General features: G+C 42.6%; 8 protein-coding genes across 9 annotated transcripts; 5 read left to right on the top strand and 3 right to left on the bottom strand.

The window, feature by feature from the left end:
• Window positions 1–60: 60 nt before the first annotated feature.
• Window positions 61–2341, top strand: LOC105702363 (serine protease easter-like). Of its 2 annotated transcripts, none has more exons than XM_012429869.1 (6): window positions 61–292; window positions 904–966; window positions 1088–1346; window positions 1479–1669; window positions 1752–1850; window positions 1911–2341. In XM_012429869.1, exons 2-6 carry the CDS (start codon window positions 915–917, stop codon window positions 2228–2230), a joined length of 921 nt encoding a protein of 306 aa, XP_012285292.1. In that variant the 5' UTR covers window positions 61–292; window positions 904–914; the 3' UTR covers window positions 2231–2341. The 2 variants fall into 2 exon arrangements, with proteins under 2 accessions (XP_012285292.1, XP_012285291.1); XM_012429868.1 differs by lacking the exon at window positions 61–292 and adding an exon at window positions 301–792.
• On the bottom strand, window positions 2140–2972 carry LOC105702366. The gene is made up of 2 exons (XM_012429878.1): window positions 2530–2972; window positions 2140–2279 (listed from the first exon to the last, which is right to left on the bottom strand). Exons 1-2 carry the CDS (start codon window positions 2967–2969, stop codon window positions 2261–2263), a joined length of 459 nt encoding a protein of 152 aa, XP_012285301.1. The 5' UTR covers window positions 2970–2972; the 3' UTR covers window positions 2140–2260.
• On the top strand, window positions 2900–5970 carry LOC105702359 (serine protease easter-like). The gene is made up of 3 exons (XM_012429861.2): window positions 2900–3028; window positions 3673–4068; window positions 4385–5970. Exons 1-3 carry the CDS (start codon window positions 2968–2970, stop codon window positions 5095–5097), a joined length of 1170 nt encoding a protein of 389 aa, XP_012285284.1. The 5' UTR covers window positions 2900–2967; the 3' UTR covers window positions 5098–5970.
• A 110-nt stretch (window positions 5971–6080) lies between these two features.
• Window positions 6081–9447, top strand: LOC105702360 (melanization protease 1-like). Its single transcript, XM_012429862.1, has 7 exons — window positions 6081–6327; window positions 6956–7191; window positions 7268–7426; window positions 7965–8143; window positions 8274–8577; window positions 8676–8947; window positions 9046–9447. Exons 3-7 carry the CDS (start codon window positions 7363–7365, stop codon window positions 9391–9393), a joined length of 1167 nt encoding a protein of 388 aa, XP_012285285.1. The 5' UTR covers window positions 6081–6327; window positions 6956–7191; window positions 7268–7362; the 3' UTR covers window positions 9394–9447.
• Window positions 9448–9530: 83 nt separating this feature from the next.
• LOC105702369 (protein FAM161A) lies at window positions 9531–12801 on the bottom strand. The gene is given in 7 exon segments (XM_023433971.1): window positions 9531–10050; window positions 10094–10238; window positions 10313–10435; window positions 10515–10781; window positions 10946–11176; window positions 11503–11976; window positions 12157–12801. Coding segments are annotated over 7 exon segments (2283 nt in total). The 5' UTR covers window positions 12705–12801; the 3' UTR covers window positions 9531–9555.
• A 170-nt stretch (window positions 12802–12971) lies between these two features.
• Window positions 12972–19765, top strand: LOC105702358 (ubiquinone biosynthesis monooxygenase COQ6, mitochondrial). The gene is made up of 8 exons (XM_012429860.1): window positions 12972–13256; window positions 13363–13553; window positions 13651–13887; window positions 18436–18543; window positions 18633–18695; window positions 18770–19080; window positions 19149–19431; window positions 19514–19765. The coding sequence occupies exons 1-8, from the start codon at window positions 13061–13063 to the stop codon at window positions 19556–19558; spliced, it is 1434 nt and encodes a 477-aa protein (XP_012285283.1). The 5' UTR covers window positions 12972–13060; the 3' UTR covers window positions 19559–19765.
• On the bottom strand, window positions 13933–18341 carry LOC105702352 (transient receptor potential channel pyrexia). The gene is made up of 6 exons (XM_023433967.1): window positions 17469–18341; window positions 16822–17328; window positions 16537–16719; window positions 16166–16451; window positions 15703–16080; window positions 13933–15560 (listed from the first exon to the last, which is right to left on the bottom strand). Exons 2-6 carry the CDS (start codon window positions 17046–17048, stop codon window positions 14007–14009), a joined length of 2628 nt encoding a protein of 875 aa, XP_023289735.1. The 5' UTR covers window positions 17049–17328; window positions 17469–18341; the 3' UTR covers window positions 13933–14006.
• A 92-nt stretch (window positions 19766–19857) lies between the features above and the next one.
• LOC105702356 (uncharacterized aarF domain-containing protein kinase 1) lies at window positions 19858–22524 on the top strand. The gene is made up of 2 exons (XM_012429858.1): window positions 19858–20378; window positions 20455–22524. Exon 2 carries the CDS (start codon window positions 20489–20491, stop codon window positions 22061–22063), a length of 1575 nt encoding a protein of 524 aa, XP_012285281.1. The 5' UTR covers window positions 19858–20378; window positions 20455–20488; the 3' UTR covers window positions 22064–22524.
• The last annotated feature ends 2 nt before the right edge of the window (window positions 22525–22526 follow it).

The raw sequence follows: 22526 nt of genomic DNA, 5'->3' as shown, positions 1-22526 counted from the left end.
ATTCACTGACGAAGAGGATGTAGAGCTATCATTTATTTGTACCACCATTTTCACAGTTGCGAAGAAGTATACTTATATCGATGTGACATCATTTAGAAAAATTCATAATTATATGAAAAGTGTCGACTTTTGACACTTAGGCATGACAAGACGAAAATAAAAGAACTATCTGTCACTTGTCTGACTCGTCGAAGGAACGGTTGTCCGATCGTAGGCACGTAACAATGAATTGACAACGCAATCACTAGTTGCTATTATTTTTTTTGTTAAACAATTACATAAATAATAATAGGTAAGAACACGCATTTAATTATTTTAATGAACGTTAAATATCAATTCTACGGTGCTTTTAATTCTTGCAATCGGCAATTTTAAATCCAGTTTATCAGAAGTAAATTTTCTCCGATAATTATTGCTGTAAAACGAAGAAAAACAAATTGGCGATACTTATCGGGAAATAAAACGTCCACCAAGACCTGTTCTACATACATGGCAATCGGTTTGCATGATACGTCTGTTTGTCATAATTTTAATGCCGCGTAGAGTAATAAAAAAAAGTACGGTTGGATGCGGTGCAATAAAAACGACATTGTTCATTAACCGTAAAGATAAGCTAGTATCGAAACTATCGGTTCGATTGAGTTTCGCGTTGGACGTGGCCGACGTTGGGCACCGCGGCTGCTGCATTTTCAAAATTGTTTAATAGGCGCAATTTCCTTTGGACCCTAAACTGAGTTTTCCGCATCAGCTTCAGGATAATGAGAAGCTTCTTGTTAAGCACGACCATAAAAAGTAATTTCAATCAGAATTTAAAGCATCCTCAGTTGCGATTTATTTTATTACTAGCCGAAGAATTCATACGATACCACAGTTTTCTTTGAATAAGAACTCAATTTGTTTCAGGGAACATACAAATGCCAAAATGGACAATTATCCTACTATGGGCCGTCTGCGTATCTGCAAGAAGTAAGCGTTTATTAAATAATTAAATTAAATTAAATCGGTAAAATGCACATTCATAGGTATCATACAAAACTAACTTGAAATTTCACGAATGGAGAGAATAATTAGCGTTTTCATTTGACAGCTCAAAGAAATATAATGGACCACCCGAACTGGCACCTCGTAAATGACGACATCTGTGGATTGTCGATGTCTCAGCGAATAATCGGTGGCATGAACGCACGATTAGGTCAATACCCATGGGTCGTAAGACTCGGGTATGCATTTGTTAATAAAAATGGAGAGTACCTCGAGAAGAACGTAACATTCGGGTGTGGAGGGACCTTGATCAACAAGGATTACGTTGTTACGGCGAGCCATTGCTTAGTGGATTCCCCGAAAGAGTAAGAACGAATATCCTCAAAGCGCTTTACTCCAAAAATCAATGAGTTTCGTTAGAAACGCGCGGAACGAATTTTAGACCCTTGCTTCCGGAGAGATCGTTTTCCATCGTTAATGGAATTTTATTTTTGCAGTTTCTATTTGGTTCGCATTCGACTGGGCGAGCTGAACGTTATGTCGAACCCGGATTGCGAGAACGGGTATTGTGCGCCGAAATACGTGGACATCGAGCCGTCGGAGATCATTCTTCACGAGACATACAACAAGCCTACGTTTAGACACGACGTGGCCGTGATAAGGTTGAGCCAAAGCGTGAGCTTCAACGGTGAGAAAAATGACTTCCATAGATTTCAAGAAAAATTCTCATCCCTAGGAAACAAAGGAATAATCTGGCTATTCGATTTCAGAGTACATCAGGCCGATATGTTTACCGGAAACCGGTAATCTGGACGTTTCTCTGGTTGGCCAGCAAGCCGAGGTGGCCGGATGGGGCGTCGTCGATATCGGTTGGTATAATTTATTAAATCGTTTAATATTCGTTATTCATTTTTATTCACGTTTTACAGAAAGTGGACGCAGCAGCTCCGTCCTGCAAGCGGTGAAATTGCCGATCGTGCCAACGGTGCTTTGTCAAAGGATCTTCGACCACATACCGATCGACGACGTCCTCCAGCTGTGCGTGGGTGGTCAAATCGGGAAGGACTCTTGTCGCGGAGATAGTGGAGGTCCTTTGATGAGAGTCGACTCCTTTGGAGGGCCCTACAAGTACTACCTGTTCGGCATCGTCTCCTTCGGGACTGCCAGGTGTGGGGCCAGCACCTCACCCGCGGTTTACACCAATGTCGCTCGATATCTTCCCTGGATCCTGGACCACGTCTCACCTTGATGGCGAAGTCGCTGACGAGATCGCATCGAATCAAGACTTTTCTGCATTTCTGCAAGAGTGATTCACGATTTCTCTTAATTTTCTTAATAAAATGCCGAATTCTCGTAAGAATCAATTCTTTTTAAGGAGGAAGGGCTCTCGAGTAGCGATTAAAAAAATCGGTTTTGATCTTGCAAATATTATCTGGTGTAGGTCTTGCACGGTCTGCAAGACCAGGCCAGGACCAAGACCAAGACCGACTTTGCTCGTCACCACTTTCAAGGCAAACCACCCCCGCCATATGTTCGACGTCCTTTTACCCGATCCTCGTTATCGCTATCTTCTCTCCAGCCTCCGATCTCCGCTTTTTCCTGGTCCAACGCTCTTCGGCGTTCTCGCCGGTACTTTCCCGTCTTCTGGGTCGCCCTTCCTGTTTTGCTTGTCGAATTTGCTCAGACGGAAACATAATTAATACGCATTTGAGTAAACTTGGGGGGTCGCCGAGGGGAGGGAGCACTCGTGTGGTATAAGAAGAGTGCAAAGCTCGCATCCAGTTCCTAAGTAATTGCTTGAGGAAGCTTCTTGTACGATGGTAGTGGGAGACTAGTTGACCCTGACTTCGGTCACACACTGTCAGTCGCCGTTCGAGTCTCCGAAACATCGGAGGCGATTCCGAAAGTGAAACTCGTTCTTCGATAGCCATCGACTCGAAAAATTCCCTACAAAAGGGAGATTTTGAGGAAACTTCGGCAGAGACCATGGAGACGCTCAGCTTTAGACTCTTGTTGTCTCAGGTGTTGGTTTGCCTCGCGAGTGCTCGTAAGTACACATCGCTCTTCGTGCCCTCTCGTTATATTCGCCATAATAATTTTTATCAAACGATTTATTTAACGGTACGGGCTATTTAATTTCACCCGCAATATTTAAACTAAAATTCGGTGAAATGTCATGATTCGGTCCTGAGTTTAAAAAATTTTTTTTTCTTTTTAATCCTGTCATGCGTAATTTTTCTACAGACTTGACTATTAATAATGTGCACAGCGTACGGAAACTTTTAATGGCGCGTATATCATTTAGTAGGAATAATTTTAACGAGTCGTTGATTTTATCGAGATAGAAGTCCCGGCTCTTTTCCCTGGTGACAAAGACAGGGCACGATCGGAAATATTATTGCATTATGTCGGAGTATACGTGCACGCGAGATAATCCGCCAGCGAATAAAGAAGATGACTAATTGCCTTATTACTTGATTTCTGATATCTGATTTACGGTCATAGTAGCGAAGTCGTTCTCGCGACGTCACGAAGAAAAGAACCAAATAGTCATCTAATGACTCACTGGGACTGCTAAGAATCCCCGATTTTCATGCTAACTGCCTAACAGAGTTTCCTCCAATATTGCGAACGTATCTAAAATTATAAAAAGAAAAGAGACGGGTATGCATAAAATGATGGAAATTTCAGAATCTTGGACTCCTCGGCAGCTGGACTGCTATTCGCCAACGAGACAGCCAGGACAGTGCATCGGAATCCGAGAATGTCCACCTCTTCTGAGTCTCCTTCAAAGTCGGCCCCTAAATCCTCAAAACGTCGATTTTCTGAGACAATCCCAATGTGGATTCGAAGGAAGGGACCCCAAAGTGTGCTGCGTGGATCCAAGATCGAATACCGGCAACGTACCCACGACGACATCCGGAGCAACCGACGAGCAAAAGCAGGACGTCCAGAGCAAGGTGAACCTCCAGGACCACCCTTTGCTCCCTAAAGAGTGTGGCAGAGATTTATCCCAAAGGATCGTGGGAGGAGAAAAGGCAGGAATCGACGAATTTCCGTGGATGGCTCTCCTGGAATACGACAAACGTAAGGATAATAGATTTAATTACATCATTAAACGTTACGTTCCTTCTTTTCCAAGGAAACGTGAAAAGGCTTCTCTCTTCCACCTCGATAAATGTACGTCTATTTGGAATTATCGATTTACGCGATCGGCAAGTTGCCGAGGGTGGATCGATCTCGTCCATCGATCCAAGCGATCTTTCCCAAGAATTCCATAAACGGAGACAAGTACCAGGAAGAAGAGTAGTTTTTTCTCTCAGAGACTGCTCGCTCTCTAAGTCGATGACCTAATGTCGTAATAGAGGAAATCGAAACTACCGAAGCTTTCGAATCTTTCCAGCGAACGGGAGGGTAACGGCCTGTGGAGGAGTACTGATAAGCGATAGATACGTCCTGACCGCGGCGCACTGCCTGAAGGGAAAGGATCTACCAAGGACCTGGAGACTGTCCAGCGTCCGTCTCGGAGAATACAACACCGAGACCGAGCACGACTGCATCGCCGATGGGGAAGACAGCCAAGTGTGCGCCGACGACCCCATCTCCGTAGGCATCGAGGAACATATCGCCCACGAAGATTACGTGCCCCAATCCAGGGACCAGCGGTTCGATATCGCTCTCCTGCGACTCACGAGAAGCGTCAGCTTCACGAACTTCATCAAGCCGATCTGTCTGCCCAGTGACGAAAGTCTAGGGCCGAAGCTGGTGGTGGCAGGCTGGGGGAAAACGGAGACGAAGACGGAGTCCAACATCAAGCTGAAGCTGACTCTGCCCTTGGCCGATGGTGCGGAGTGCAACCGAACTTATGGAAATGCCGGAGTCAGGCTAGGGGGAGGACAGATCTGCGCAGGGGGCCAGAGAGGCAAGGACTCCTGCAGGGGAGATTCCGGTGGGCCCTTGATGTCCTTTCAGAGGTCCTTCGATGGCACCGGAAGGTGGGCCGTCGTGGGAATCGTATCGTTCGGACCTTCTCCGTGCGGCATGCAAGGCTGGCCTGGAGTCTACACCAAGGTTGACGATTACACCCCCTGGGTGCTAAGGAACCTGAGAGCTTAGTTTTATGTTCTTCGATGACGATTTGCGACGACGATGGCCAATGAGCTCCTGTCGGTGGCTGGAGGGAACTCGAAAGTCCTCGTGGTTGGATTTGGCCCTGAATAGGAGAGAAATTTCCGAGCATTACTGCACACTACTGGCGACCGGAGGGACGATTTTGGACGTAGGGGGCATTAAGGCGATACGAAAGTGGCGTCAGGCATTTTTCTAACTTTCCTGCGATCCGTGGTACCGAACTAATTGACATTTTCTCGCGGGAAGGTGATCTCGAGGAGAGTCGTCCTCTCTTGCGAAGCCTTTCACCTGAAATATAAATTCCGTATATTCTACGTTCATGGTGCCGACAGTTGTGTTGGTTTTTTTTCTTTTTCCTTTTATGGACACGTAAACCATGCATTTGTTCGCATCACATGTCAGTATCACTCTCCATCGTTGAGGAATGTTCATGGAATAATTGTCGCCGAATGGTACCGTACTCTAAATACTCGTAACGACCGATCTCGGGGATTGTTACATGTTTCGTTGATGTTGTAATGACAGTACCGCATACACGAATGCAACCCTTGAACTTAAGTTAGCTTTGTTGGCGGGAACAAGTTGCATAATTGTGGTTGCGTTTGCGCCAGTTTCTCAGCCTTGTTTACGTCTGTTAAAACCGATAAGGAAATTGATACGAGGGGACGTGGGATGCAAAAAATATGGAGCGACTTGCAGGGAAATCAGGTCAGTGGGATTGTAATTAATAAGCGAATTCGTGCCTTGACGCGATCGTTGCTCGGAAAGCAGACTTCGCGTCCTGTCTTTCTCGTTTTTCTTTAACCGATACGAATATTTTTATTTTTTAACGACCAAATACACTGATCATTTCACAAACGCCGCACGCGAGTAGCCAGTTATTTCCTCTCGATAAAACGCGATGAACCTTGTCACTCGTATCTCTGATGGATGTCATTCGGCACCGCGACAGCGTGGTTTAAAAATGTGAAACGCCTTCATAGACTTTAAGGAAGCTGATCGCGATGACGTCTGCATTAGGAAATCAGTCGAACGTGAAATGTTTTCCAGCGGGAAAGCTCGGTCGATCTTCCTGCATTCCGGAAAGGCAGTGATTGCGGCGAATCCGACGAAACCGTTTCGCGTCCCGTGATACCTCCATTTTCCTTGAAAAGGGGGAAGGATTAATTTCTTTTCTTTGTCAATTATAAAAAGAGAAGTCGTCCGAACTGAACGGTAAGTAGATGTACACGCTATAGATCTTTGATATCTTTTCATCCGAAATTTAGTCGAGTCTCGTCGAGAAATCCTCAAGTGAATATCCGGCGCACCGTAAATTTTTTCTTTCCTTCTGCTCCGACACGAGCTCTCTATCTCGAATTTTATCGGGTTCTTGGAAATGACTCCAGAAATAAATGGAAGGGGAATAAAAGGCACCATTTCCTCGACACGATGCGAAAGAAATATCTAGATCACCCCACGATGTGTGCCTCGAAATCCCCACGTGTTTAAATAATAAAACACGGGCCAAATTCTTCCACAGGTGGTTCGGGACCGTGAAAATCCGAAAATGAGAGAAGCTTGATTCAAAGGGGAGTAAATATTTGCGCGATTCATGTTAAACCGCGTGACGAGTCCGAGTCACAAATAATTAGCCCAGAGGCACTAATGGCGAGCTAAGCGTTTCCTTGAAACCCATTTCTGTCGATTTCACCTCATTATCGGTATTTACTATGAGTCTATATGAGGGTAGGCCGGGAATCACCATTTGGACACCTGACATTAGTCGGTCGTAGTACTCTGTAAATCTACGCTTTGCCGGATAATCTTAATATCATATCCATAAAAAATGTAAAATCCATAGGAAGAATCGCAACCATCTGTGAAAATACAATAGTTGCGAAACGAGGAGGCGGTGCGTTGACGTCGACCTGGGAGTCCCCGGGAGGAAGGATCCGCCTCTCCCCGGAAAGGATTCCGAAATATACGCAGGAGGTTAATCCCACTTGCAGGTCGGAAGACGCCGATCGCGGCGGCAGTTCGCCCCGCAGATGGCAGCAAACCGTACACCGGAGAGGACCTGACCGACCGAGAGGCGAGGTAAAAGGGGTAACAGGTTCCGAGCCTTGAAAAAATCGCGGCATAGAACGCTGCATATTCTCCCGTGAATCTACAGGGACACCGGGAAGGAAGCAGGAAAAACCACGTGGAATTTCGAGGAGAGGGTCCAGTTAAAAGCGGAACACACTCGTCCACTCAAGGCACTCGAAGATGAACGCGAACCATGGCTTCTTGGTGCTGGCTGCTCTTCTCCTGGGACAGGGAGCCACTGGCCGTGAGTAGATATTTCCTTTTCCTTTCTTTTTTAAACCGGTTACACTTGGCAGAAATATCGGCTCCTTTGGATCGGATCTTAAGGATTTTATTTATCGCACCATTTTCTTTTTTAACGGATTCTCTCTTCTTATGTGGCATACATCATTTACGTCGTCGCGTATATAGCGCAAGTTCGCATCTTGACAATTTGGAGCGCAGGGAAAAGCGAAACAAAGGATATTTTTTTATTTTACGGTAGGGTAGTCGAAGTTAAGCCGAGGTACTTGGCATGTATTTATCTCACGTATCGGCTCGTTTAATAATTCGATTCACGTATTGAGTATCGAGATGCATATAGATCCTTCGGGGACGAAGAATCGACGACGAGTTATCGAATGATTGGAATTCTTTCGGTTTCACGGCCATTTCTGAGCTTGTCGCGCGGTTTTTGAGCTTGAGCGTGATTACGCTTGTAAAGAGGGCACGAATAGTAAAGTAGTTAAGTACTTAAGTAGTGTTCGAAAGTAGTTTATCTTCAAAACTGATCCACCCTGCAGAAAATAGATGCTCCACGCCACTACAGAGACCTGGGACGTGCATAAATATCAGATCCTGCCCGAAACTTTTGGATATTCTGAAACAACCGAGACCACTGCCACAAGCGTCCCTGAATTTCCTGAGAAATTCCCAGTGCGGATTCGAAGGCCTCGATCCTAAAGTTTGCTGTGAAGATCAGGTATCTAAAAATTCGAGAAAAAAAAATTGCAGGCAATGAGTTTTTTTTTTCTCGATAAATGAAATCTCACGAGTTTCAAAACCTTCGTTAGGACCTCCACGATCGCGTGTTGAAGTTTCGAATTTTCCAGGTAACAGAAACGACACCACAGTCTAGACCATTAACGCCGACTCCAATTCCTTCGAACAATGGCATTGAACCTCCTGATGTATCGAATCATCCGAATCTAAGCCTTTTGCCTCATGACATTTGCGGCCCCATCAGGCAACAGAAGATATTCAATGGAAACAAAACAGGAGTGTTCGATTTCCCTTGGATGGCTCTCGTGGCCTACAAGGTCCAGTCGAAGAGTCCTGAATTCCGATGTGGGGGATCCATCATAAATAAAAGATACATCTTGACCGCTGCACACTGCGTCACTCAACTTCCCTCAGGTTTGTCACGAGTTGATGGGATTTTCGGTGGCTCGAGTTTAAAAGTATTTCTCGTGTTAAGGTCAATAATTAAAATGACCGCTCGCGTTATATTTTAGGTCTCAGTTTGCTAGGAGTAAGAGTAGGAGAACACGATCTCAGCACAGAGGTGGACTGCGACAGAGACGAGAAAGGCTTCACCGATGTCTGTGCAGAGAAGTATCAAGACTTCGGTATAGAGTCGGTACATTTTCACTTCAATTACTCTAGAGTACGATTGCACGAAGATGTCGCCTTGATAAGAGTAAACAGGGACATCGACTTCAGGCCTTTAAACGTACGTCCAATTTGCATGCCTGTCGGCGAGGCCAAGACAATGAGCTTTAAAAAGGTACGTCCTTAATTGTGTACTCCTTTTTATTTATCGGTATTATTTATAGAAACTGTACCGTGAAAAGGGCTGATTAAAAAAAATATATATAATTCCAGGGCGTTGTGACCGGATGGGGAGCCACAGAATTTGGGCCTCGAAGTCAGGATCTTCTGATGGTGTTGCTGCCGATTGTTTCCAACGAAGAATGTAAATCGGCCTATGTGAGAAATGCCGAAATTTGGTACAAACAAATGTGCGCAGGAGGATCGAATCGAATGGATTCCTGTCTCGGGGACAGCGGAGGCCCTTTACAGGTGCCAGGAATTTACAATGGCGATGCAAGAACCATCCAATATGGCATCGTTAGTTTTGGACTGAGAAGTTGCGGCACCGATGGCTTCCCCGGGGTCTATACTCGCGTCCCTTACTACATGGACTGGATTTTAAACACCATCAAAGAATGAACTAGCGTACTGTACCTTAAGGATAATTAATAATAACGGTATAATTATCATTAAGGCGATGGCTGATAGTCCATATGGATCTTTTGAGGTCGTTTATTCGTGGATATAAGAGAATACATGGAAAAGCGCGACCGGTGAAAGTTGAGAATCTCTTGCTTAACTTTAACTCTTTGAGTATTTTTCGTTATCGATAAGCGCATTAATTTTCTCCATGTCGTCCTGAAAATTCTCAAGTCCATTTCCATTGCGCTCGTTGCTTGGTGTAGAGTCGCCGGAGCATCTGCCTTCTCTGTTGTAGTCTTCTATCAGCTCTGCCGTTTCATTGATGGAGACTTTTAGAGGTCCTCGGTCCGATTTCTTCTTAGAGGCTGAATTCGCGGACTGAACCGTAGATTTCTCCGATTTTCTGGATCCTGACGATTTTGTTGAGCGACTTAAAGAAGCCAAAGTGCCGGAAGAGCTAGTCAGTGATCCAGAATTTGGACGAGGACTATTTCCTAAACTCCCGTAGGAATCCGTGCTTCCGGAATTTTCTCTCTTCAGCTTCTTCGTCTTCTTCTTCTTCTTCTTCTTCTTCGATTTTCCGCTGTCGGATTTTAGCGCGTAAGGCAAGGACTGATAGCTCTGGAACGTCATTCCTCATCGTTATTCGGTTGGCTCTTCTTAATCCGTTCATCGGTAAAAAATGAATGAATTATACCTGGGAGTGGCGTTCGAAGAGAGTTGGAATCTGGACCACTCTATCCAGCATCAGTTCCATCTGAAGTCGATGTCGTTCCGCCTGTTCTCTTGCCTCGTCTCGGCGAAGAGATGCCCTGATGTCCAAGTCTCTCTCGTGCTCGTGCCTATAGAATATTATTTCAAGCGTTCCATCCTATCCGATAGAGCATTATAATTAAGTTAAAAAGGGAAGAAGCACCTCGCGGCACTTCTCAAAGCCCTCCAAGCAGGTTTTCGCCCAATGAGAGCTTCTCTGAATTTTGCAGCCTGCTCCCTGCTCTTCTCCTCCATGCGCTCTTGGATCTCTCGAGCCAGCTTGTCCCTGAAATCCAGAGGAAATAAAAAAAAATACCATAATCTCCCAAAATAGTCCTCACAAATGTGAAAATCATGCCAAGTACCGTGAGGCTTGACATCGCAAAATAGCCGCCAAATTGTTGCCTCTCGCCGACAAGAGGTTTAACGCGGAGCGGGACCTTTCCGAGGGTAAAGGGGTGACACTCGCCCCTGTGGATTCTCTGCCCCCGAGTGCCCTTTCCCCGAAAACGTCGAAATTTTTCTCATCCAAGCGAGTGCTCGCTGACTTGATTCGTTCGCGCCTTGCCATGGAGGGAGGCAACGACGAGGACTTCATCAACTCCGCCGCTCTAATTCTCTTCCTTAGGGCTCTGAACACACGTGCCCAAGTCACAGCAGTCAGTTAGTGATGAACAAAATTGGTCCTGGTCTTGCACTTTTTGCACCGATTGCAAAATTAGATAAATATTGTAAAACCAAGACCGATTTTACTCACCGCCGACGGTCGGACGAGGTGCGGCGCACCTGTACTCACCTGTAGTACTCGTCCTCCAGCATGCGGTCGTATATCTCGGTGCCGAAGAGATTCCTCGGGATGGGCTTGGCTTTGAACCTTGAAGTACCGCGGGGATTTTTGATCCCCGAGGAACATAATTCAGGGCTGGACCGAATCATTGCTCTCCAGGCTCTTCGGTCGCACTCCAATTTGAAGGGTCGCACTTGCGACATCAAACTCCACGCACTTTCCTCGCGAACCAGCCGGCTTCTAAGGCATCTCCAGGTTAGACTCGCGGAATCGTTCGAAATTTAGATCGAAATGATGGTAACTCGAACGAGACAGAAAAATTCAAATAATTCAAATAAGAGATCAGAATTTAAATAATAATACGCGCAAAGCAAGAAACTTCTCGTCGATATCGAATTTTCTTTCATTAGTAAATTCACCGACGTTTCTCGGTTTTTTTTTTTTTTCTAAATGCTGGAGCGTTATCTGTTTACTGAAAATAAAAGGATATACACGAAGAGGTGACGTGCACGAGTCGGGAAGCAGAAATAATTAGTGAGCGGGCAAGTGCGTAAAAGACGTCGAACCTTTCCTCTTTCGCGGCCAGCAGTTTGTCGTAAAGAGGCAATTTCGACGTCAAAGGAATCGGCCTGACAAAGCGACGTTTCTTCGTCGACGTTTTCTTTTTGTTGGTTTCCTTGACGCTCTTCTCTTCCGTTTCTTTTTCCGCTAGGGACATGTACTTTTCCGCTTCTTCTCTGAATATATGAACACGGATTGAAACGCGTCTCCGGAGGTTCAGTCGGATTAAGTCGAAGTTTATGGGAAACGTGTCTGATTTTTTGTTGAAAACGCACCTCAGGGTGAAGCTGAAGGGCTTAGGCACTGTTGGGTGCCACCTTTTCGGGCTACAAGGTGGCAAACTTTTTGTCTCTATACTGTCGTCATCGCTGTCTGCACTTTCGGAACATTTCGATTCGCTCCAGGTGCTCCAACTTTTATTCGCCGAGTAAATCTCCCGGTTGCGCCTCGTTTTCGCGCTTTTGTCCTTGTCCTTGCACCTAGAAAATCAATCTCATTATAATAGAAGCCGGGATCGACGCACCCCGAGTAAGCTACGTTAGAACTCCAATTTTCATTCTGTACTTCCGAGATGAAATTGACTCTATGACTATTTTCTTCTAGGAGTTCGGATCCAGATGTTCCAGAAAAAAAAGAATAATTTTCCCAGGATATCTCACCGATAAGTCAAGAGGTCCTGATCCTTCGCCAGACCTGCGAAATTTCCCGAAGAGAACAAAACCGGACTATCGGTGCGCGACTCCTCGAAATTGCATTTCTTTCCCTTCAGGGTCAATTCCGGAGCCTGATCCTTAAGTTTCTCGCTTTCGGGGCGAGAACTTCCTCCAACCACTTCCAGTACGTCCTCTTCGTCCTCTCTCTCGAGGCAGTTCCTCAGGTTCTTCAGAAGGACTCTCTGTCGCCTTTTCAAGAAGTCAAGTTTTTGCTTGAACTGCTCGTTCGAGAGGTGATGAACGTCTCCGTAGTCAGGGATGCTTTCCAGGAAATCGAGGAAATTCTCCAGAGTTTCTCGAGGACTTGCCACTTCCTCTTCAGGATTCGCATCACGGTTTTCGCAGGCGAAGTTGATCCTTCGACTTCTCTCGCAGGATCCGAATCTTTGGCTCTTCGCCTCCGAGCGCTCGTAAGATGGCGTCGGTTGGCGGCTGTAAGGATTGACCGGGACTTTCACACAAGAATTCGCAAAAGATGTGCCTCTGTGCTCCATGATTCCCCGGGGAGCAGTGAACCCGTGAGTCCTTTGTCTTTTAATCGTGACACCGTTCCCTTTCGGCGGTTCGCTGCCTCGACGATCGATTTACCCACATCGGTACTAGCGTCGCCATAGTGACTGACGCTATGTATCGAATAATTGCCGAAACCCTCCCTGTTGTCGACTAGACGCTAGAAGTGGTCTTGAAATTACGGTATCCACTGAATTTACATTTTCTGAATATATTCATACGCGAGGTTGCCTGTGCCGTTGATAAATCAATAGCTTGGGAATTAATTTGTAGCACGATGGGTGGGCGATTTTGAATCTCCCGCCTTGGCTGTGGACATGTGGTTCCAAGCAGTTGCAAGATGGCGGCCTCCATGGAAGTCTTAACAGCTTCTCGTAGAGTTTTTGCGATATTTTCGAGAAAATCTGTACCTGCTTTCGCGAATTTTAGTGTCATTTCAAGAAAGGAGCATTCCGGTAGTACTTGCAATGATCAAGATTACGATATCATTGTTACGGGGGGCGGAATGGTGGGAACAACTATGGCCTGTGCTCTAGGTTAGGTAATTATTCTATTTACATACGAGCAAAATGCGTCGTTACTTTAAGTAAAATTAGATTTGCAATAATAACGCGAAATGACAAGAATATATTTCTGTAACAGCCAATAATAGGCAACTGGAGTCGAAAAGGATACTTCTTCTGGAAGGTGGGAAACCTCATAGTTACGTACCACGGGAAAAGTATTCAAATCGAGTTGTTGCATTAAATCAACAAACTCGACTACTTCTATCTAGTATCGGAGCATGGCAGCATATCGAAGCAGTGCGTTATGCACCTGTTCGGAAGATGCAGGTATTTTGGACAATATCTGATAACTCTTAAATAATAATATTCATTATTATCTTCTTACAGTTTGAAACGTATGTATTTATATGCAGTTACATTATAGATATGGGATGCTTGCTCCGATGCAATAATAACATTCAATGAAGACCACCTTGCCGAAGAGCTGGCTTACATAGTTGAAAATGATTTATTACTTTATGCAGTCAATAAAGTATTGGTCGAGAAACCGGTCCAGGTCATTCACAATGCCAGGGTTGAAAATATATCGCTGCCCAAAGTTCATGGCGAATCTTCTAAGATTGTACTACAGAGTGGAGAACAATTCACAGCGAAACTGCTTGTAAGTAACACGATAGGATATAGAAATTTATGTTAAGAAATTAAATCCATTGCAATTGCTTTTATTATTACAAATGATGTATGACAGTTATCTTAATATTATTACATCTGAGCGATAAGTCATGATAAAATTGAGCCATCGATCTCCTGGGCAATAGCTTCTATTTTACTTGTTAGATTGTCCAAGCGAGAATTAATATTATAAGAAAATCGCTTTATTTCAGTTAATAACTCGTTTAACTGCTGTTTAGTAACTTCGTTTGTAGACGTTGTACTGTATAATCTGCTTAATCTGGTGTCACCTATGTCGGTATCTTTAACGCTATGAGTGGAAATATTTCTAGTAGTCCGTTTATTAATTTTTTTTTCTGCAACTAAACGATAAATTGCCTTTATCAGTTCTTTGGGCAGTCGTTTTTCTCTTGGGTCATTGGGATGAATATGTATGGCACAATGATGCGGTGGCCGTAAGAGCAATGCTCCCTTTCGAAATGTTTTGACTAATTTATCTGGTGCGCGATCTAATAATTTTGAAAATAACATGCTCTCCAAGTGAGCAACAAGTTCGGCTCTTCGAACCAGCCTGTCCAGTCCAGCACATCTTCTAAGCTCTTGTATATCCGATACTGCAAGGCCAACCATCAAGTTTGTAAGAATAATGGTAACCAAGATAACAAACGACAAGAGCATTAAATGAGCCGTTCCTGGATAAAGAACATGTGCCTCTTCGTCAAAAAATACATCCTCAAACTCTAGTTCCCCTGACATCATTATGATCGTCTTCAATAACCCTACTAAGGGATTCATGAAAGATTTGTAATTCATGTGCAGTACACTAAATCCCAAAGAGAATCCAATTATAAGGCAAATGTAGGCCCCCAGAAACTTGAAAAAATTAACTGCTACTTGTGTAAACATCTGAACATAAATGCCGAACATAGGGAACCTCCCTACGACCATCATTAATTCCATCCATGCCAATAAAATTCCTAAAGCAGCTACATGGTGTTGCCAGTTATTAACTGGTTTAATTAATATCACCCCCGATGAAATAACAACGCCCCATTGAAGCCAATTTTCCCATCGCTTAGCATAAGACCATACACCGTGTGCTAATTGAAATATCTCTTTGCACGCCAATATGCAAGTGAATGACAGTACTGCCCAAAGTAAAATACCTCCCAATTTCTGATTATTCCACAAGAATGTCACCACTATGTAGGCTGTAAATATTGCGACGAATATGGAATGAAATACTAAGCTCATCAGGAAGAATTTTCTAATCCTCAGCCATTTTAAGTATAAGAAGCTCTCGCATAAAGGATGTCTCAATATGTGCTTCTGTCCAACCTCTACCAGACATAACATCAAGTCGGTTTCTCCTCTACCACCTGGGACTAAAGGTCTGAAATCCAGTCGCAGTTCACAGTCGACATCACCCAATTCATGATCGTGTAAAGAAACAGCCTGATCTAATCTAGCGGTGAACCTTGGCAGTACGTCAGGTGTTCTGCGAACGATGAAACTTAAGGCTGAAATGCCACCTTTGGTTCGTGCCGTGATGTCAGCACCTTTTCCCAGCAACAGGACAACTAGCTGAGAGCACTCATTTAGTGCGGCAATGTGTAAAGCTGTATAACCGAATTTGTCCGGTTTGTTGATGTATGCTCCTGCCTTTAAAGACAACTGATGTTTTATAAACATTTATAATGCTTTTTTAACCCTTTGCACTATAATTGTTTTCCTAGTTTGTTCACGCCAGAGGTGACCTCATAGTGCAAAGGGTTAAATATCTTCATGTACAGAAAGTGGATACCTGGATTAATATCCTCACTAATTCTGTTCCTCGAAGAGCTTTTGCTACCGCCGCGTGTAGTGGTGTCCTGCCATCGTCATCTTCGATGTTGACATTGGCACCAGCTTTGACGAGTGCCTCCAACGATTCTGTAGATTGTGCTAGTGCTGCCAAGTGCATCGCGGTTTGGCCCCTTGAATTTCTGGCGTCCCATGGTGCCCCGGCATCCAGTAATAATTTAGTACACTCCGGACTACCCTCTTCGGCTGCCAGATGTAAAGGGGTCGTTCGGGAAGCACCGTGCTGAACTCTTACATCCGCTCCGTAACTCAGAAGAAGTTTTATGCAAGAGGAAGACCCCAGGCTTGCGGCGACGTGCAACGGTGTTTCCGTATAAACCTATTGTTTCTACACGTTATCGGACAACTTGAAAAGATAGGAAGGACAGACAATTTTACTGGTATCGAAGGTATCAATGGACTACCTGTGGATTGTTCGGGGAAGCACCTGCTTGCAGGAGAGTTTCCACGCAGTCTGCTGCATTGCTCAGAACGGCATAATGAAGAGGACTCTTGTTTAATAGGCCGGCATTGACATCGGCCCCTGACCGTAACAATGCTTTTACAGCGTTAATGTCTCCTGCCGCTGCGGCACAGTGTAACGAAGTGCATGTTCTGTCAAAATCCCACTCGTTTGGGTTTGGACCATATTTTAATAATTCTTCCACCACTTTTGCAGACCCTGAGCAAGCTGCTAAATGTAATGGTGTTCTAAAATTTAATCAACAATTCTTGTACGTTTTATGTGAATTAGAGAGGAACCAAATTAAATATGTGGAGAGTCAAAAGCATTAACCTGCCATCGGTGTCACGACAGTCTACCGGAATACCTCTCTTCAAGAGTGCTTTTACCAATTCAAAATGGCCCAACCAACAAGCAACTAAGAGACAAGTGTTTGGCCATCTTATCAAAAGTTGACCGGCAGTTGCAGTGGCTGCTTCTTTATTATCAGCTGCCAAAGAAGCTTTCCTAATTCGACTGTTTAAATAAAATAATGTCAGTGCGATATCGTAGTACTTAAAGCTTAAGAGAAAACTACAAACATCTTTAATTTTATTCGTGGTTTAATATTCAACATACCCATCGACGAAGCTCAAAGTGATGGTTTTAGTGTCTTTTATTAAGGAATTTTGCACATTTGCATTTTCGCTCTCCTCAAGAGCACTTTTAAGGGATTCTCCTTGAAGCGTAGGGATGACAGCAAGTGCTGCCTCGCCTGCTGATAATGCATTTAATGCTAAAACAATCTCATCCTTTGTCCAAAGGTATTGCTGTGACATTGGTTGCTGTTTTATGCATCCTGTCATTGCCGATTGAGAACTGTCTTCCGAAGAAATACTTCCTTCTCTTGTATCGTCATCTACCCATATGTCTTCATGCTGATCCTATTCAATTGTATCCATTTTTGGCAACACGTATTTCTAAGTTCACACTAACTACTCACCTCAAAAGTAAGAACAATAGATGTTGGTCGAACGGAGCTGTCCTCTCTCAAATCAAGATTTTTTGCCTGATTTGATGGTTTGTCAAAAAAATTAAGTTGTCTAGATTTTGACATCTTTTTTCATTCTACAATTTGTAGAATATCTGCACAGACATTTCTTACGTTATTCTCAGTTAAAAGACTTATTAATTTATTTATGCTTAGATCTTTATCCTAGTTAACCTTTAAGAAACATTGAAATATTGAACATCGATCACTGAATGTATTAATATTTTCCACTTACTGTAGAGTTATTCCACCTTAAATTTTCTATTCTGTACTGTAGCACGTGCTTAATCTCTTGTATCAAGCTCTGAGAGCTACTCCGAGACTGCTGCTCCTGGGTATTCCTTGGAACATCCACGGTTGAGCTCTGATGTTTATAAAACAGTACTGGCATATATTTAGCCACCTGGTTCGACTACGTTCTACAGTGATTAGCAATGTTCTTATGGAATTATGGTTTCCATCAATTGAATGCATCCTGCTATGCATCCGCAACGCTGCTGTACAGGAAAGAGTGTGACACACCGTGCGGTCAATTAGTTTCCAAGATTCACAGCTGGCGATAATATTATCTCGGAAATTCCACACAGTCATGACCAAAAATTCTACACAACAAACATAAATATTTAATACATCAAATGTCTGTTCAAGTGATTTTTTTTTTAAATAAGACGAAGAGTACATTTTCATCATTACATGAATCGTTTACTAATTTTCGTTTATTCGGATTAGAGAATAGGTTTATTACCATAGCTTTTAAGAAATGTCTCTGTGGGTTATTTTTATTTTTATAACATCCAATGTGTATCTCGCAGTAATGGAGTTTAATTTTGGTGGCATTTAGGTCGTTGAGAACATCGATAGCCACTTTAACTACACACGTGGAGGATGTTTATCTTACCCCACGCCTTCCGGCTCGGAAGTTCTATTGTAAGCGGTATCCCTCTTAAAATAAAGACCGCCGAGCCCAATTTCTTTGCGAAAATACATCCGGACCATTCGCAAGAACCTGGAATCTAACTAGAGTTATTTTTGGACTTTGCAGACCAACCTCGGATTTCGCTCTCCCACCTCCTTTAATAAGATTGACACATTCTTGCTAAATTAGGCATTTACAGCTCATTAAGGCTGAAAGTTATTTTACGTTTATGTTAGTGTTGCTTTTATAGATTTTCATATTTTTTATTCTTCATATTTTTTATTAGATCGGTGCAGATGGTGTCTACTCCAGGGTACGAGAAGCAATGGGAGTGCAGTACGTTAAGTGGGACTACGATCAAATGGGTATCGTTGCAACTCTTAAATTATCAGAGGTATAATATTTTATCTGGACATTATTCAATGGTAGAATTGCTCTACGTACATGTTTGTAAATTGATACACAGTTATTTACAAATTTCAGCCTACGGAGAACATAGTGGCGTGGCAGAGGTTTCTATCTACTGGACCTGTGGCTTTGTTGCCTGTATGTTGAAAAAAATGTGTTACATTATTTTTGTTGCTGGATAAATATTATTAACTTTTAATATTTTGCTTCAGCTGACTGATTCACTGAGTTCTCTTGTATGGTCCGTTACAACAAACGAGGCAAAGAGGCTGCTGAAATTACCCGAAGAAGAATTTGTGGACGCTCTAAACAATGCTCTGTGGAAGGTCCACCCTAAAAATGGTATCATTGAAAGCGGTATGAAAGCTTTGCAGCAATTACTGGAAGGACTTTCTTTGCAAACTGGAATAGCTAGACAATTGCAACCTTCTGTAGCAAGTATCGAGGAAGGATCTCGTGCAGCATTCCCTCTAGGATTTGGACACTCCGTTTTTTACGCGAAACCTGGAGTCGTTTTAGTTGGGTAAGCGATGATCACAGGAGACAATCTTATTAAAATTATATGCCGCAATACCAGATAATGTATTACAGCGATGCCGCACACCGAGTTCATCCTCTTGCTGGCCAAGGAGTAAACCTAGGTTTTGGAGATATCACAGTCTTAGTTCAAATGCTGTCTGAAGCCGTAAGATGTGGATCTCTCCTTGCGGACATAATGTTTCTGACCAAGTATGAAACCCAGCGCCAAAGGCACAATGTTCCTACAATGTTAGCTATCGATGCTCTTCACAGATTGTATAAAGGAACGGCCGCACCAGTCGTCCTTGCCAGAAGTTTAGGTTTACAGTTGACAAATGCATTACCTCCATTGAAGGTTATTAATTTCACGTAGCAAAGATAACATTTTGTTAAACAGGTATGATATCTTAATGTTATTTCATCGATTTTTGTTTCAGAGAGCAATTATGGAACACGCATCGGACCTGAATGCACCTCGATAGGTTTCATGAAAATAATGGTAATATTTTTAAGTGCTGTTAAAAATGGGTGATACATAAGATATCTGTACAATAAATGCGGAGTCTTTCATAACGTATATTTGATGTGTAATCTTATAAGAAATTTTACACATTGATGTAATAATTAATTGAGTGATACTTTTATATAGTCTAGATATATAAATGTATATAAAAGAAATTGTACCCATACAGCGTGGATAGGTGTAATTATTTTATTTTACCCAATTTCTTACATTTAGTAAAGAATGTGCAGTTATACTGTTCAAAACTGCTGAAAATATCTAAATCGATGATTTGGTTTTATTTTAAACGGTATAAACGGTATCGCAATGGGTAAAGTATTTTTATCCAAATATAAGTTATACAAGATGGATCAAACAAAATTTCGGCAAGTGTTTAACAAATGACAAGCAATATGTCAGAATATATCAAATTCGTGATCAGTCGTGATGACACGGTGATAGTAGTGAGAATAAGGTGCAGAGATAGGTTACTTTTCGGTCGCGAGATAGCTTATAATAAATACAAAATGGTCTAATTCGTTACGGTTATATAACTGTAGTTGTCCGTAAAGCATCGAGATGACATTGTAAATATATTATCAGAGTATATGATTTAATTCAGAAAGTGACGTTATTTAGGTTAGGTACTTATAGGTTAAATGTCGTTTACACAGATCAAGGATACTTCACTAATGGTATCCTTCGTTAAGAATAATTTAACCTATCAAATAATTTATTTAGACGATAGCTTTCTCTGTCATTCACGCCACAGGTTTGGTGAGCACACATCTTTGCTGTCTGTAAGTATTTGCAGGTTATCTTGAGCTTCTATTTCATCATCCTGCTCCGTTCATTAATACAATATAACCATTGTAGATTACCACTGGAAAAAATAAGTCTTAAAACAGCAATGTTAATATCCAGGAAAGTGTTGAAGGGCATTGCTCTAGGAACAATTGGAATTGGAACACTAGCTTCTTTGAGAGTCAACGAATATGATCTGGGATCGATCGGTATCGTACGACTGGGCCGTGCTGCTGTCTCCGTCTTCATCATAGGCGCCCATTATAACAGTACAGTATATAGCAGTACGTTAGATAAGAATTCTCAGGAATATCTGAAACTTAAGTCTGAAGCACACACATTCGGTGCGAAAAAGTTATTAGAGCTCTGCTGCGCCAATAAAGGGGTTTACATTAAAGTAGGCCAACACGTTGGAGCACTGGACTACCTGCTACCTTATGAGTACGTCAGTACAATGCGAGTCCTACACAGTTCTGCCCCCCAATCTTCTTTTAAAGATGTTTTACATGTCCTAAAAGAGGATTTCAAGAAAGATCCGTATGAAATTTTCAAAACCATTGATCCAATACCCTTGGGTGCAGCTAGTCTCGCACAGGTGCATAAAGCTGTACTGAAAGATGGAACGAAAGTGGCCGTCAAGGTGCAGCATCGTGCTGTCAAAGCAAATTCATACGTCGACATAAAAACAATGTCAGCTTTGGTGAAAATAACATCATGGATTTTCCCTGATTTCAAGTTCGAATGGCTAGTGCAAGAGACCAAGAAAAACCTTCCTGAGGAATTAAATTTCATTCGAGAGGGAGAGAACGCAGAGAAAGTTCAAGAGCTATTTAAGAATTACAAGTGGCTAAAGATTCCAAAAGTATTTTGGGATTTATCGACCACTCGAATTTTGACTATGGAATTTGTAGAAGGAGGACAAGTGAACGATTTAGACTACATCCGTAAGAACAAGTTGAACCCGTTCGAAGTCAGCGGTAAACTGGGACGTCTATATAGTCATATGATATTTATTACGGGATTTGTTCATGCGGATCCACATCCAGGAAACGTGCTCGTGAAAAACAATCACGGAGAAGCAGAGATCATGCTCTTAGATCACGGTTTATACGCTAATTTAACTAACGAATTTCGATGGGAGTATTCTAAATTATGGCTAGCAATTTTAAATGGAGATAAAACAGCAATGAAAACACATTGTACTAATCTGGGTGTAAGCGACATGTATGGTTTATTAGCTTGCATGGTCTCGGGTAGAACCTGGAATACTATTCTGTCCGGTGTTCAAAAGACGAAGTATTCATCGAGCGAGAGAGACATATTTCATCGAGAAATACCGAACATGTTACCACAAATCAGCGAAGTATTGCAAAACGTTGATAGGCAAATGTTACTAATCCTTAAAACTAACGACTTGATGCGTGGCATTGAGTATACGTTGAAAACCCAGTACAGGATGTCCTCGTTTATAGAAATGTCCAAATGTTGCATTCATTCTGTATACGGAGAGAGGTACAAACAGTGTGATAATGAACTATCTCGATGGGTGTTATCCATTGCCGAACAGTGGTCCTTATTCAGACTGACATTGTATTACATGTATCTGGGCGTGATACATTTTGACTTAAATAAAAGCTTAGACTCACTTTGGACTAACGATGACGGCTATTATCCTCTTTAGTAAAAATATGGAAAACTTGAACGTTTCAACACCAACACACGTATTATTAACAATAATTTGTGTTATAAAAAACTCAGAAATTAATTAAGTACAGTTAAACCACTTTGATACTACGTACGTGCATGAATACGTGAACCCTTATTACAGTTACGCAAAATGTTAGCAAATACAGAGAACTGGTCTTTTTTAACCAAAGAGTTATGTTCGAACGAACTAGACAAATTTTCATATATTTTCCGAACTGTACATTCTGCCTTGATTCTTCGCTCCACAGCTTGTATAAATGTTTATTACCATTAAACGTGCCATGACTTCGGAGTTTCTTTCCGAATTCGCCTTAATGAGAAGTCCTAATTATGTCCTTGCAAGAAGCGAAGCAAAACCTGTATGATAAGTCATTGAACACGCGTATGATCATGTAATATATATATATATATATAATGTAAATGGCAGAAGGGTAAAA

This window comes from Orussus abietinus, unplaced genomic scaffold (assembly GCF_000612105.2).
Source record: "Orussus abietinus isolate OABI.00-Male unplaced genomic scaffold, Oabi_2.0 scaffold17, whole genome shotgun sequence".
Lineage (NCBI taxonomy): Eukaryota > Metazoa > Arthropoda > Insecta > Hymenoptera > Orussidae > Orussus > Orussus abietinus.
The sequence above is the reverse complement of the archived record's forward strand: the minus strand, read 5'-3'. Positions and strand labels throughout refer to the sequence as shown.